The 17,040-nt window shown below is 34.2% G+C and overlaps 2 protein-coding genes across 3 annotated transcripts in view; one reads left to right on the top strand and one right to left on the bottom strand.

Moving 5' to 3' along the window:
- Window positions 1–17,040, bottom strand: part of LOC106672507 (coiled-coil domain-containing protein 174) — a 68,001-nt gene that overhangs the window by 40,483 nt on the left and 10,478 nt on the right. The window lies entirely within an intron of this gene.
- LOC106672508 overlaps window positions 1–17,040 on the top strand; it is a 55,440-nt gene that overhangs the window by 34,938 nt on the left and 3,462 nt on the right. Inside the window, exon 2 of one of the 2 annotated variants that reach the window (XM_014404023.2) lies at window positions 14,347–14,520. In XM_014404023.2, the coding sequence (XP_014259509.1) occupies window positions 14,347–14,520 (174 nt within the window). Of the gene's footprint in view, window positions 1–14,190; window positions 14,521–17,040 lie in introns of those variants that run through there. The other variant, XM_014404022.2, reaches the window with a different exon arrangement.

Genomic DNA, 17,040 nt, shown 5'->3' with positions numbered 1-17,040 from the left:
ATTCTTTTGAAAGTTCCTTAGTGGAAACCTTTCAATGAAATAGGATGTTCTCCTGCTGACTAACTTGTTGATCTTTCCTTTTTCAATCTAGCTTGTTTCCACCTTTCTGATTATATTGGACATACTTCCAACAAACTTGTAATGTTATGTAAAAACCAAAGCCTAAGGTTTTAAGAAAAGTTTCGTGAAATAGCACATCGCTTAGCAAAGGTGTGAAAATGTCCGAAACAGAAGAAGCTTAAAAAAAAACCGCTCGTCTTTAACACAAACAACAAGCTAAGGACGTACAAATAAAGTAACTGTACACAAATAAAAAAAATCTTTTCTTCCGTTAGAATAAACTAGCAAATAATAAGAAAAAAAAAACGTAAAGTTTTAAGATAGGTTTTGGGAACCAGCACGCTGGTACATCAATTGGCAAGCACCATCATATCTTGATAGTAAGTAACAATATACAAATTAGAAATAATAATGTTTTTATTATTTCTGGACAATTTCTTGACCCATAAAACAGCATAATTTCCATTATCAATATTGGAAAAGTAAAGATCATCTCTGATAATTAGAGTATGTTGGCTACCTACTAAATACCACAGAAGCTTGTTAAATATGTTATTGTGCTAATAAGATTGTACGAATACAAAACGTGAAACGACATTTCGAGATTCTACATTTTGCATGAATACAAACCTATATTGCCAACTTTAAAAAAAATAAAATTCTTAAATTTCCGCTTCCTTTTCATAGATATACAAGTAGACACGTTTATACGAAAAAACTTCACAGCTAGACATCGATAGTTTGTACAAATTAGAGTTAATAATGTTTTTATTATTTCTGAATAATTTCTTGACTCATATAAAAGCATAATTTCCGTATTGGAAAAGTAGCGATCATCTCTGATAATTAGAGTATATTGGCTACCTACTGAATACCATAGCAACTTGTTAAATATGTTATTGTGCTATAAAGATTGTATGAATGTAAAATGTGAAAAGACATTTCGAGATTCTACATTTTGCATGAATACCTATATTGCCAACTTTAAAAAAAATAAAATTCTTAAATTTCCGCTTCCTTGTCATAGATATACAAGTAGACACGTTTATACGAAAAAACTTCACAGCTAGACATCGATAGTTTGTACAAATTAGTTAATAATATTTTTATTATTTCTGAACAATTTCTTGACTCATATAAAAGCATAATTTCCATATTGGAAAAGTAGCGATCATCTTTGATAATTAGAGTATATTGGCTACCTACTGAATACCATAGCAACTTGTTAAATATGTTATTGTGCTATTAAGATTGTATGAATGTAAAAAGTGAAACGACATTTCGAGATTCTACATTTTGCATGAATACCTATATTGTCAACTCAATAACTACAGTAAAAGACGGATAAAATTCTTAAATTTCCGCTTCCTTCTCGCAGATATAGAAGTGGACACATTTATACGAAAAAACTCCACAGCTAGACATCGATAGTTTCTACAAATTAGACATAATAATGTTTTTATTATTTCGGTAAAATTTCTTGACCCATAAAACAGCATAATTTCCATTATAAATATTGGAAATGTACAGATCATCTCTGATAATTAGAGTATGTTGGCTACCTACTGAATACCATAGCAACCTGTTAAAAATGTTAGTGTTATTAAAATTGTATGAATATAAAACGTGAAACTACATTTCGAGATTCTACATTTTGCATGAATACCTACATTGTCTACTTAATAAGTACAGTAAATGACAGAAAAAAATCTTTAATTTCCGCTTCTCACAGATACACAAGTAGACACGTTTATACGAAAAAACTCCACAGCTAGACATCGATAAATAGGATCGTAAAGGTTTCTAAAGTGTGGAAAGTAGTTTATGATAAATTTTTCCCATGTTTACATAATCAAAACACGTGAGGGGCGACAAAACAAATCCGATCCAAACATATATGACAACATTTTTTCGGCAATCGTCACGACAAGGAAAATAAACGCACAAAAATGCCAATGAATATCGGACAGTCCAGATATAGTCCTGGGATTTCTAAATATAAAGACGAAATATCTGACTTAAAATAACATTTCGTATTTATAAAACGATAATTATAGTTTAGCGTCTATTTAAAGAGTCTTAGTTTATTGTTTGTTAACATGGAGTAAATAGCGTCGTAAAACCGGTGGAAGAATGCCTTCATCGTCGTCAAGAATGAATGAAAGTCAAAGTTGTGGCTGTTTTTAGACGTTTCCGCTCTAAAGGAATGCTATTTTCAAGCGAATTTCCCCCTTTTTATGTACTTGTAGGTGTAAAACAAGTTCACCCCTTTGACCACCAATACAGCCCGAGAAACGACATCACTTTTGTTCTTGTGGTTTATTCTTAGAAAGCTTTTAAGAAAAAATCGTTTCGGCCTTATTTATTATTTTCGGATTAGACGGGAAAAGGATGAGTGGCATCTCGCGATTTAAAACAATCCAAGTTCGAACAAACAGGATGAAATTTACCACGGCCAATAAAGTCCTAACAACGCGGGCAGACCCTTCTTCTTCTATAAAACGGAAGATTTCTCCTTTCCTTCCTTTCTCGTTAAAAAGAAATATTTTTCCTCCGCTGTAAGAAAGTAACCCGACTGCCATTTTTCTTTTTAGGTAGCCCACGAAGAAAATCTGTCATTTACGACTCATCGACCATTTTATGTTAACGCGATCTTTATTTTAAAAGAAAAGTTTGACGAAAGCCCTCGCTTAGATTTGTTAAATAAATCAGACCTGACTTTCACCATTAAATATAAGATATTATTTCTGTAATTTGGGGTTTAGTTGGGAAGAAGGCATCGTTCACGCGGCCTGGATTGGACCTTCTGACTAATCGTTAGTATCTTATCTTGGTATGGATAATCCAGATACCAAGTTTACTAACACGGCGTGTAATATTTTATCCTGTTTGGCACATACGATTAGTAGGTCATCAAGTTCGAATTTAAAATCGCAGATTTTCCCAAACGTATCAGCTAAAACTATGTAGTTCCGGTCTGTCTTATCCTCCACGCTTTGGACTATCAAACGCTTTTTGTTATATTCGGCGATTTGTTTGTGTTTTTTTTATTTATAATTCTTTTTATATGTTGGTGGTCAATTGATGTTATATTAGTCCATATTCATCATGTTAGGGTATAAGCAGGGCGAGGCACCGTTATAAACCCACAATGAAAATGGCGACGAGCTGTCCTGAAGACGGAAAATGTCATAATTTTAAAAATAACCAAATCAATGAATCTGTAGCGAGGTGGTTCTTTATAATTTTGGTCCGCCTAATCTCGCTGTTTAGACCTGTCGGATGCGTGACTTTGAGATATCTTTAGGGTTCGGTTTGTGTGTTATTTGACTCATTTCAATTTTTTTTCTAAGTTAATAAATGTGGTCGGAGCTATTTTTAATATGTACTCATGAGAGTCAGGGATATAAGCAGGTTGGCGCAGTGATACAAACCATCGAACGAAGATGGTGAAAAGCCGAAACGCCCTGTCAGGCATCCCGCAGAACGCAAGGCAATATTTTCCAATTTAAAAAATTAAATAACTAACAAGATGATACTGTAGCTCGGTCGTTTCTGTTCATTTTGGTCTACTTTGTCTCGCTGTTTTTTTGTCTGTTTGACAAAATGTCAAACGTTTTGCCATACCTTCAGCGGCCGGTTTGTGTTTTCATTTTGCCGATTCTAATAATTTTGTATGTTGGTGAAAGGGATGTAGTTGTAATCTTTTCTGGTTTCATCATATCAGGGTCATTTGGTCCGTCTAGTATCGCTGTTTTGATCCGCCAGACGCGTTTGGTTTTTGGCCTTCTTCAACAATCAGGTTTTTTTATACCTGTTTTAATACTTTTTATATGTTGCTGAAAGGTCACGGTTTTTTGTTTTTTGTCTCTGTTCTTCAGAGTAGGGATATAAACAAACAATGTGCGGCACGGATTCAAACTCACCACTGAAGATGGCGAAACGCCGAAACGTACTGTCATGTCCATCTGTACGACGACCCCAAGGGGAAATATCACAATTTAAAAAGTAACTAAAAAATGAAACTGTAGCTCGGTGGCTTTCTATCATTTTGATACGCCTACTCTCGATGTTTTGGCTTGTGTTCTTTTACTTTTTTGTACTTTACTGTCGGTGTTATTTTAGTCTGTGCTCATCATGACAGACCCAAAGGGGAAATCTCATATTTAAAAAATAAATAACAAAATGAATGTGGATGATATTGGACTTTGGTCGTTTAGGATCATTTTGGTCCGCCAAGTCTCGCGTTTGGCTATTTTCTATCTCCACGGGTCAGTTTCTGTTTTGAATTTCCGATAATTTTTATATGTTATTGAAAGGTGAACGGGAGATATGGTGATGTTATCTTTATCTGTATTAACCAGAGTATACTAGTTTTGAGGGTGTAAATAAAGTTTTATTGTTATTAAATAAACGTCAATGTTAGGTACATTATGTAGCTTCTTATCTTATAATAGCTTAATAAAAATTAATTGTCCAATTTTTTTTGTGGAGGGGTGTTTAGTGGTTGGCGTCAAAGGGCAGATGATTCCCTTCAGACCTTCGATTGTTGATAACTACTTTCGTTCTAATCACCGGGTGGGTATTTTCGTTTCGTTCGGATCTCGATCGACGTGATTTATAAATGGACTCTCTCTTAACAGTATTTAAACATTAGTACCAATTATCCTGCTCCGTCCGAGGTTATTTTCCCTCGTGAGTCCATATGGGCCAGGTTGTACATTTTTGAATAGGTCAAAACTATTAAATTTTTAATATATTCTGCATATTACTGTTTACTTTTCGACATTTTATATTTTTTATATTGACAACCTTTTGTTTTTAACTGTTATTGTGCGATATTATTCAATTATTTAATGTTTATTTCCTAATTATTTCCACCTGCCACAAAAGGCCATAGTTTTCCTAACCACAATATATAATGCCATTATACGAACTGCTCATAATCCTCTCTTATGGAAATATTCCGTCGTTATCCTCATTCATAAAGCTCACAAACCAACTATCCTCCAGACCTGTCAGCTTTCTTCCTGCAATGCCCAAAATCGTCGAAAGACTCCTTTCAAAACGATTAATCTCCATCCTACATACTCATAAATTAATTCGCTCTCACCAATCCGGATCATTCTACGATTCAACAAGGTTTCAGAGTTGTTACCCTTGGATGCGTTCCTAGATGTAGCACAGTGTCTGCCAGCCGGGTTTGTTTTATAAACTTAAACTAAACCTTCTCACTCCTTATTATCATACCACTGAAATCATACCTAACAGTCCGAGGTGCGACAACTACGTTAATGAGACCTACACAAGCCGGCGTCCCACAAGGGAGCATTCTCGGTCCCATCTTTTCTATCATCTGCTGACCTATCTGCACACCACAATCCCATCACCACAACATATGCGGACTATAAGGCAATTTTATCATCTAACTCGAATCCTATCCAAGTTAACTCCAATATCCGATTACCTTGGGCTTATTGAAGTCTGGTGAATGAAGAAAAATGAAGTCAGTATACGTTCACATTGAATAAACAATCTTGAATACATGAACAACAAAGAGATACCGATTTCCACTCGAGTCAAATACCTAGACGGCTGACATGGAATCTGAACACAAGATTTAAAACACAACACCTTATCAGAAGACTTGTAGGACCGAAATCCATCATGACCTTCAACACTAAACTAACCTTATACGAGACCTTACTGCGTACATGTAAACCTTCCAATCAAAAGTCCTTAGACAAATCGTCAAAGCTCCTTACAACTACGTCACTAACCTCACTATCCACAACGACCTCAACATTCCTTTTGTCTACGAGCTGATCCGTTCTCGATTCCAAATTTTTCACTCCAGCCTCTCCATCCCAATAACCTTCAACGTCGCGTTAATCGACGATTGCCTCGAGACCTCCTTGCCCCTTAATCCCTTACACTGATTGCGAACATTGGCTGGCAGTCATCACATGTGCCCTCCGGGTGCAGCGCTGGCATTAATGTTAATGCTGTGACTATTTACAAAAAAGTACTGCTACCAATAAATTAAATTAAAAAAGTGTTTTTTCCCGATCTTAATGATTTAATATTTACGAAAATCAGGAATCAAGAAGGTGGTAAATTTTGATAGAATGATCGATGATCCGTATATGATCGCTGGTTTATTTTCAATCGTGCGCGTTTAGGCTTTGCGCCATATTCAGTGAGGAGCTCGTTGAAATACCAAGACGTTGACCCCAAACTGGTGATTTAACTTGAAAATAAAAATCCGATTTATCTATTTAAGAAGTCAGGCCTCAAGGTAGGGTTTTCATGAACTGATCTGATAATGGGGAAAACTCGGCTAAAAGATACATTTCCGATAGAAAAAAAAGTGTCATGAATGGTATATTAGCCGGTTATGTAAGAAGCATACTGGCTATTTATCATTTTCCACCCTATTTTATTTTCATACGGGCTCATCAGCCCCTCCCGGCTCTTATCCCCCTTAAGAATATTCTCGGCTCGTTTATCTCTGATGAAAAGTTGGCGGTCGGGAATTTTCAGTTTTCCACGGTGGGTGGAGGTAAAACGTAGTCAGGAACTGGAGGAAAAATCGACTAGATTTCCTACTGTAAATACAACTTATTTTCCTTTTAACTTGTTAACCATCAATAAGCGTGGAACGCTGAGAGTTTTTTGACAAATTATAAAAACTTTGAGTTTTCAGTTCAAAATTTAAATAATTAATTAGGAAAAAATTACAATTTTTACTCGAAAGTAGGCCAGACATGATCCTTTTGTTTGTAACGAAACGGAATTCTCTTGACATTTTCATTTTTAAACACCTCAAGGCGAAACAATCATTTTTCAAAATTATTTTTGCGAAACGTCCAATGAAGCGTGCAGTGTGTTGTAATGGATGTTTTTGGGTTTTTGGTCGAAGGGGGCGGCGCCTGGTACGATTACCCTCGAGGGCTACCGTAGAACAGGTTGAAGGAATGTAAACAACTCTCCTCCCCCGGCTTATTATTACCGGATCCCCGTACAAAGCGAAGCACACAACACTGCTGCCCGTTCTTGCAGCAACGGAACTGCGTAGACATAAACCGGAATCTCGCAGACGCTGAGGAACAAAGGAGCAATTTTTGCACTGGGATCCGAATTTTTATTATACATACATCTAAATATGAAAGAAACTGCTGATGTTGGCGATTGTTTCATTGGGCAATTACTGCGAGCTTCTGGGTTTAGAGGATAATTTCCAAAAACCAAAAATAACGATATGCAAAACAAGGATGGTAGAAGGCTAAGTTCATTTTCGAGACACGTTAAGTAAGGCAAATAATTTTAATTGGAAAAATGTGTCGCAAAATAAAAAATTGCTTCTAAAGTTGGAACAAAAGGTATTTTACGAAACGTCTCGAACAATACTTCGTCACGGAGCACAACTAGAGAGATTTTTTTGTAAAAAGGCTATTTGTTATCCCTGACAATAGACTTAATAATTTTTTAATCTTAGTGTTAGTAATGATCTGTATGCATGTTCATATTTTAGGGGTACATATAAAATTACATATACATATATAAAAACCATTTTCGTCTTTTCCGTCTTTTTTAAATTTCCAATTAACCTTTTGTTCCTTCGAACTAACTCTTTTTAATTTTAAATGTAAGTTTTTTAATCTTCATATAACCATTTTTATTTCAAATGAAATTCCAACGTTCTCTTAATTAAAAAAAATAAATAAAATAAACGCACACACACACACACACACACACACACACACACACACACAAACACACACACACACACACACATTATGTTAATTTCAGATGTTTTAAATATAAAATATTTGGGCTCTTAGAAATCACAATTCCTCACATTTCTCCAATTAAAAGAAAAATCCATTATTATAATATTTTATGTCATGTAATTTTAAATTGGAAGTTAAAATAGCTAATTTGAAGTTAGAAATGGTTAATTTAAAAACGAAAAGGTTAATTTAAGTTGAAAACATTAATTTGAAATTTAAAAAGTACAATTTGAAGTTAAAAATGGTTAATTCGAAATTTAAAAAAAAATTAATTTGAAGTTAAAAAGAGTCAATTTGAAAATAAAAGCTAAATTGAAATTAAAAATGGTTAATATGAAATTAAAAAGAGTTAATTTTAAATTTTAAAAAGGACAATTTTAAGTTAAAATGGTTAATTTGAAATTAAAAAGAGTCAATTTGAAAATAAAAGCTAAATTGAAATTAAAAATGGTTAATATGAAGTTAAAAAGAGTTAATTTTAAATTAAAAAAGAACAATTTTAAGTTAAAATGGTTAATTTGAAATTAAAAAGGGTTAAATTGAAATTGAAAAGGGTCAATTTGAAAATAAAAGAAGCTAAGTTGAGATGAAAGAGGCTAATTAGCAATTAAAAAGGGTTAATTTGAAATTCACTGAGGTTAATATGAAGTAAAAAAGGGCTAATTTGAGATTATAAAAAGCTAAATTGAAATTAAAAAGGGTTAATTTGAAATTAAAAAGAGTTAATTTTAAATTTAAAAAAGACAATTTTAAGTTAAAAATGGTTAATTTGAAATTAAAAAGGATTAAATTGAAGTTAAAAAAGAGTTAATTTTAAAAGGTCAATTTTAAGTTAAAAATGGTTAATTGAAAATTAAAAAGTTTAATTTAAAGCCAAAAAGAGTTAATTAACCAATTTAAAATGGTCAATTTTAAATCAAAAATTTGTAATTTAAAAAGATTTAATTTGAAATTAAGAAGGGTCAATTTGAAAATAAAAGAATCTAAGTTGAGATTAAAGAGGCTAATTAGAAATTAAAAAGGGTTAATTTGAAATTCACTTAGGTTAATATGATGTTAAAAAGGGCTAATTTGACGGGAAAAAGGTTAATATTCAAAATATAGAGGAAATCGCTCGGATCAACAATATAAATAAAAGGAAAATTTTCTTACAATAAATGCCCTTTTCGTGTTGATCTTGTGTTTTCTATATTTACTTTTCTATTTGACCATACGCTTTTATCGTCTTAAGAATTAGAGGTTTGTTTGGGAACAGAAATTTGTACGTAAAATGTGGAAAATGCATGTAAAATCTAGTTACATATAAACCATTCAAACGCTTCGGGTCTTCACACTATCGTTGTACTATGTTAAATGTGTTAATGCCTTTAGGAAGGTTTTCGAATAGGTTTCGTAATGAATGACGATTTATTTCTTATAGAGGCATAATAAATTTGGGTATTGAGTCAAATGTATTATTGTGCTATTAAGTACAAAAATACGTATAGGTCCTTTTGGGACATTCACTGGCCAAATGTGCTAAGGTAAAAGATAGGTAAAAATTATCGGTTTAAAGTTGCCTTGATGGAAATGATTCGATGAAAATTCCTTATTGTATTAAAAGTAACGTTTTAATAATGTAAATTGCTTTGATCAACTTTTACATTCTTCCTTTTTCAATCTAACTTGTTCCTTCTTTTCTGGTTCTTTTAGAAACACTTCGATTACAAGCAACACGCGAACAAAGCCTAACTTTAAAAGTTTACGAAATATTACGTTTACACACGGGAAGTCTGAGAGAGCAAGGTGGGTGTAGTATAAGTTCCGTTTCTTACATTTCACAATGTTTCTGCATTGTGCATCAGGAAGCCACCCAAAAACTAGGGTAACGCTAACACATCGAACTACGCCGCAGCCACTGTATTAAGCTAAACGTGCTATAAAAATAGTAGAAATATCCGAGAACGACCTTACGAGATTTTAGCCGAGGCACACCGGTGAGCAGATATGTGAAGTTCCCAACTGATTTACCTCTAGACTTTAACACATTTAACACGTTTAGCACAGTTTGCCTGACCCTTACTCCTAACTTTCAAATTGTAAGAAATAACAGAACAATTCTTCTACATTTTTCTTTCCATTCTTTAGATATACAAGTAGACATTTTACACCAATAAACTCCAAGCCTAGACATGAAAGTATTATATACTTTTCTCGAGAGGAAGAAAAATAATTGTTATGAAATTAAAATATGAATGGTTTATATTATTAACTGTTAACAGGCTTGTTTTGATGTATGAATCAAGATATTTTCATTAACTAATTAATTTTTACGTAATAATATAATGTAAGTCATACTACAAATTTGTTACTGTTTCAAAATAATTTATTTTTAGGGTCGGAATTTCGTTAGGGAAATAATGAGTGTGGGAATCACAGACTGCGCTTACAGGAGTTACAGGACCTGAGTAAAAAAACTTGTTTGTCAACAGATTTTCCCTTCCTTCACAAATCACTCATGGGTATAAACATCCCCAAGTCATAAGTCTAGTCATTTAGATAAGTTAGCCGATAAACTAGGTGGGGGGGGGCACAAGCGGCAAAGTTTCCGACTTAAACGCAGGATCAATTCCGCACTGGTCCTCCCCTTTACTGGCCGTCGATATTTATTTATAAATAGAAAATTTTAATAAAAGCGCAATAAAATCTTCTCGGCAAAACAACCCGCGAATCGAGTAAAACTGTGAAATGTGAATGCCTTTTAGTTCCATCAAACTTAGATAGTGATGAAATATTAATATTGAAACAGCAATCCAGGTAATGGAAGATTCTCTCTCCCACATCCTGATTATCAAATCTTTAAAATTATTTGATATAAAATTAGCGCTAAAGCCGACAAAGCAATCGTACGTGGAAGTGAATTAATTAAGTAGGTTAAATAAATTAATTTTTTAACGATAATAAATTAGGGTTATTTTATCGGAGGAATGACTCAAGTGACAAAATGTCGATGTTGAGGTGACGCACACGGTTCACAACCTCACGGCTCGATATTGACATTTAAACCATTCCTTCCTTTCTAGCTACCGGCGTTAGATTCTTGTTAAGAACGTCAATCCGATCTGATAATATCTTTACACTTAATACGTGAGATTATCCTTGCGGAACGGCTTCTTTAAATCAATTCTCTTTTTCACGACCCTGCAATTTAACCCGGTGAGGTGTTCTTTCATTCCCAGAAGCCGATTTACACGGGGCTGACTCACTTTTCATCGACGTTGAATGTTTCACACGGTTGTGTGTTGTGAGAATTAATTGGAATAATCGATTAAATGTTTTGTTTTATTAGTAGATGTATTTCGCAACGTGGCACTCGCAATTTTCTGAACGAGAGTCCTTGGGGTTCGTGTGTTTTCCCTGTACTTACAGGCTGGCGAGATGACGCATTTTTCCTGACCTGATGACATCGAATAAATTAAATCACAACAAATCAAAAATCTCGTAGATATGCTGACCAGAGGGGTAAAGATTGGGGAGCTGAAGTTAAAATTTTACTATATATAGATGACATTATCCTTGCGGAAAATCCACATCTTCAAATAAAATTGACAAGCTAGAATCACACTGCGAACTTTTGAGGTTGAAATTCAACCTGGAGAAATAAAAATTTTGGTATTTCGCAATGGAGGTAGACTCGTGAGGATGAAAGCCGGAAAATACCAGAACAAAAGGGTCACAGTAGTTAATGAGTACATGTATTTGGGAGTCACTTTAACCTAAGTTGTCCTTCAAAAAAAATATAGTTGAAAAAGCAAAAACTGCAAAGTTTGCACACCATCTGAAGTGGAGCTATCACACACTCGTCAGTTCCTTTAAGTGCTAAATTGCAAGTGTTAACTCAGCTTCTCAATCGATTCTCTGTTACACTTCCCAGATTGGGGTTGACATGTTTCCTAGAGGTAAAAGTTCAATGGTTTTTTGTTCGCAAATTATTTTACCTTCCCTATTTCTCTCCAACTTATAAATTCATGCTAAAAAACTGAGCTAGACCCAATATATTGTAGTGGGAACGCACGGTACCCGTTAGGTGTCACTACCTGTTCTGGAATGTTCTCGTTCTCCACTCTGCAGCGTATACAAGCATGGGCACTGCCCCACTGGTTTCAGACTCGTCTACTCGACGAGATCTCACCAATACCAAGGGTACTCTCAGCGTTAAACCTCGAATCGGCACTCGCCAACTGCTGTACCAGAGTCCTTTCAGTTTTCATTTTAAATTCGCAACTTTAAATACATAACGAGAGTTATAGGTTTACCAATGTACAGGCTTCCGAAGATCATGGCGTGTGAAATGTGTAAAAAAGGGCTATTCTGGCACTTGGGGGCAATGGAAGGCACTAGTTCGTAAAAACAATGATTCCAACGCTATCCTTGAACCTAATTTTGATTTGTGTGACACTCGCGTACTTAAAACTAACCTCTATTATTTAATTATATCGGCTAGAGTATCCCTAAGGGAAGGGGATTCAAGATGTCCCAACATTGCAGGGTACTAAATCCGAATGTAAAGTGTGCAACCTGGACTGGAAAAAACAAGCAAAATTAGATCCTAGATCCATCAGATGGTTGGTGAAGTTAAGGGGCGAGTTGCTTAACTTGAACTACAAACCGTACCACGCTTCTTAACGAGAAGAATGCCGTCTTTGTAACTTGAAAGCAACGGAGGACATTTTCCAGTTTATAGCTATTCTTTCTGAATAAAGAAGATTATTCCTCGAGTGCAGTGTATTTACAAGAAAAGAATTTTTAAGTTTGTTGGATGGATCTCATTGGGCTGCATTGGTACGATACCAGGGCAACCTGGTTGTACAGGAGTCATTATGTTGAATGATAACATTGTTTTATTATATTATTCCACGTCTTTTTTTTTAAAGGCACCGACAACTTGGTTATTTCAGCCCCGAGCGCAAGCATAATGCGCAACAACACACCATACTCACACAAATAAATACATACACACCTAAATACATTGCATTCATTCTATTTAGTAGATCTAGTACTCAATATTCCTACATCAAACTGCATACAATAACAAACTAATATAATTGGGGTCGATAGGGTACTTTTAGAAATATTCCGCCATCGATTCAAGTCACGTACACAACTCGAGGGGCGATGGGGATGCTATTTCAACATCAGCCCCTCCCCATTCATTCTAATAAATACACTCATTCATAACATCAAATACAGAAACACAAAACGCATATTTTGACGGATGTATATAATAAAAAATTCTCAATTCCCCTAGAAAGCGGAACAGGGGACCCAGAAACTACTGTGTCCGAGAACCATTCTTAAATCCGGCGGCATACCTACACGCTCTCTGTATGGAGCCAAGGCCGGCACGCCTGTATTATGTGGGGCACATCGAGTAACCTTTCTCTACAAAAGGGGCACCTGCGCGTATTTTTTTATTCTTATGTGTATACTGATTTTCCCTTCTTATTTGTAATCTTGTTTATCCTTATTTCTTCTACTTAATCTATTTTTATTGTGTTTATTGCATTTAACTAATTGATTATATTAGTTTCTTTTTAGTTTTTTTATTTGTTTAAGGAAAATTTATACTTTTGTTAAAGTTTACAAAAATGTATAATCAGAGAGGTTTGTATTATTTCGCAATGTATAAAATTATTTAATTTATTACAATAACTTAAGGTTTTTAGTTGAGATGAAAAAAAGCTAATGGCACGAGAGGGATTCGAACCCACGATGAGAGTTGATGTCCGAGCGGATCGAGGTCACGATAGCTCAGGTGGTAGAGCAGCGGCGTATCTAGCCGAAGGTCGTGGGTTCGAATCCCTCTCGTGCCATTAGCTTTTTTTCATCTCAACTAAAAACCTTAATTTATTGTAATGATTTAATTGGTCAAGCGGACCACGAAATTAGGGAATTATTTAATTTGTTTATATATTTTACTTTTCTGTTATTATTATCATCGTCATGATTACTATTACTTTCTTCTCACCACCTTCCGGCAGACAGAGTACCCATTATTAAGTACATTTATGTTAACATTATTGTAACAACAAATCCAAACACACCGCCGATGATGGCGAGAATCCGAACTGGTCTGCCAGACCAAAACATCGAGAGTATGCGACATAAAATAATCTGAAACAACCAAACGACAGGTCTATGCTAGCTGAACCGAAGAACACGGTATTCTGGTTTCTTTGTCGTCTTGGAATTTTCTTTTATGTTAAACAAGCATCCACCGTGACGCATAACTAACTATATTTTTTTTAATGTACTGCTGCATGCTTTATACCAATTATACCACTTATAACAGATCGCGCTTAAACGCAGAACCGAGAACACAAATAGTCACCTTGTTATTGTCTAAAAAAAAACATATGGAACTTTATTTTGGATAATTAAAAATAAATAGAATAAATGTTGCCGCGGCTCTTAACTTTTGGCACTTATTTGTTAATATATGGCTATTTTTCAGCCGTCCTCGGCAGCGATCACGCATGCTTTATCTGCAGGGCAAACGGCGAAGAAAATAATCTGGAGTTGGAGTACCAGTTCCCGGGGATTAAGCCGCCTGTTTGCATAAGAGGTATCACGCCAACGGCCATGGCGTGTCCTCCGAAGTACAAAGGATGCGTCACACAGTACCGAGGTGAGCAAACTGACTGATACTGGGGGTGATACCAATAAGTGATGAGAAATGTATAATTTTACGTTATAACTTTAAATATAAACGTAACCAAGGGATTGTAAATATGACCGCTCGTTCCCTATGATAATCTGATCCGCCCGTCCTCGCTTTCTTCGGCCAGACGCTAATTTCAATGTTTGAATAGGCTGTGATATCTGTAAACACTTTAAGCGGCTTTGAAAGTTTGGCACGACTCTGACCGCACTATGCTAAACCAACATAGACTCATTTTCAGCTGGAGAAAACCGGTTTTGAAAACACACCTTTATTTTCTTGACATATTTATTCTTTATTCAAAAATAAAATGGAGGGTAAAAGAAAGAAAACAATCTTTTAACCACATTACACAACCACACTTATACTTTATAATTTAAGGGTAAGAGGGGAAAATGTATCCTCTTCAATACATTCATATAGTTTGAGCTCAATTTACTCTTTTATTCTTTTCTAAGTACTCAAGGGTCTTAAACTGCTCCTCTTGTTTAAATGGAACAGATGATATTGACAGTTTTCCTCTTGAGGTCTTCTGGATAATCTATCTTGGCCGATTCCCATAATTTCGGTCCGTCTATCCTCACTGTTTTTTTTGTCAAGCCCGTTTCGGCCTCTCATCTAGTCGCGACGGTGCCTCGCCCTGCTTATCACCCTGACCTGATTAAAACCCTTTTCTAACGTAAAAAATGTACTAGAATAAGTATAACAACTTATTTAAATGATGATGGCAAAAGGCAGAAACACGACTTACATACCAAAACAAGTGGATCAAAATGATCAGACACGATCAAGCTTCATTTTTTATTGTTCAAGTTGATAAATAATTATTAAAGAAATAATTTTTTTCTCAACTCATACATTTGATGTTTAACTATTCCACACGTGATTAAAATATCCTAAGTCAATAAAATACACAATCATGCTATTTAAAATATTATCTAACCTAAGTTTGGCGGGTTTCAACAGTCCTTGATATATTGCTGAAGACTCGTACAATTACACAAAAATTATGAGCAGCCTAAACCAAAAGTTGGGAGCCTGGAAAGATTTTCACCTTATATCCTCCCTTCAATCACGCGAATAAATGCATTCAAACACTGTAAAAATTGTGCATTCACTATCCTAAGTTAATCTAATTTTGGTTCAACAGGTCTGTGCATATTCGATATTCTACACAGACCATGTCCATACAAACTTAACCACTCGTGCAAATAAACACATTTGTCAACAGAGTTTTGATATTACGCCAGTACCCTCAATAAATAAATTGATATTTAACTACACCGGCATTTTATGTAATTATGATATGATAGATTATGTGATGTTATTGAGTTTTTCAACACTTACCAAACAAATTGTGGTAGTTTTATTAGCCATAATTATATTTTAAAAAAGATTGATATAATAATTTTCTGGTTACTTATTTGTATAAGATTATAATAAGCTATCTGAATGTTGATTATTGCAATAGAATAAAGTTACACTTAAATTTTCATGTAATGTTATTTTTTTAAATTACTGATTTTATACTTTTCCTGGAAAGTATAAAATAAATTATGATCAAACTATCAAAATGTAGTCCAAGGCCAGACTAAACTCTATTTTCTTATAATTCTTTTTATTATTTAGTTATAAATTTATAATATTGGATGTAATCTAGCCGATTGTATTACAATAGACTATTTTAATAAAATAATTCTAATAACTTCCAAGGAAAGCATTTTTACTGACAAAATTAAGTCTGGACATGACTAAAAGAAATAAATTGCTCAGTTTAGGTCATTAGGCGAATCATATTTTGTATGGATGGTGGTTTGGTTAAATAGCAATGAGTTGATGTTTAATTTTTAAAGCATACCTCAAATGACAACAAATTTTTCAAAAATAACAAATTTATGTATGAAGTGCGAAAGGCCTAAATGCTAGACCAAAACAGCTAGAACAGGATGATCTAAATGATTGGAAATGATCTAGTTATACAGATCACTCTTAATTTTTTTAACCTAATTATTTAGTTGATGATATAAATTGATAACAATAGATGTAATATTGCCAATGTAATGCTATGTGTCTGAATCCCAATCTGTATTTTCTCTTTTAAGCAGGATCTATTTTAATAAAATTAATTATTAATTTATATCCAAGTGAAGCAGTTTTGCTGTGACAAAATTCAAATTGGTCACTACTAAAAGAACTAAATTGCTCAGTTTACGTACAATTAAATACTAAAATGCCCAATTGAACACCACAACAGCATTGATAGTCATTAATCGAATTACATTGACAGTGGTTTCCTTGATTGACATTACAAGTTGAAAATTAATTTTTGAAGCATATTTTTCTAAAATTACATCAACTTATGTATTATAAACATGGATGCATTTCATTTCACAGAAATTAAGTTAGCTAGCATTTTACACTTACTCATTCAGGTATTGTTAATTGAACTGTTAATGAAGCTTTTGTGATAATATTAATTGCATCAAA

The sequence above is a fragment of the Cimex lectularius genome, unplaced genomic scaffold, assembly GCF_000648675.2.
Source record: "Cimex lectularius strain Harlan isolate CLEC.00 unplaced genomic scaffold, Clec_2.1 scaffold280, whole genome shotgun sequence".
NCBI classification, from domain to species: domain Eukaryota; kingdom Metazoa; phylum Arthropoda; class Insecta; order Hemiptera; family Cimicidae; genus Cimex; species Cimex lectularius.
Note: the sequence above shows the minus strand (reverse complement) of the source record. Positions and strands in the feature narration are given on the sequence as shown.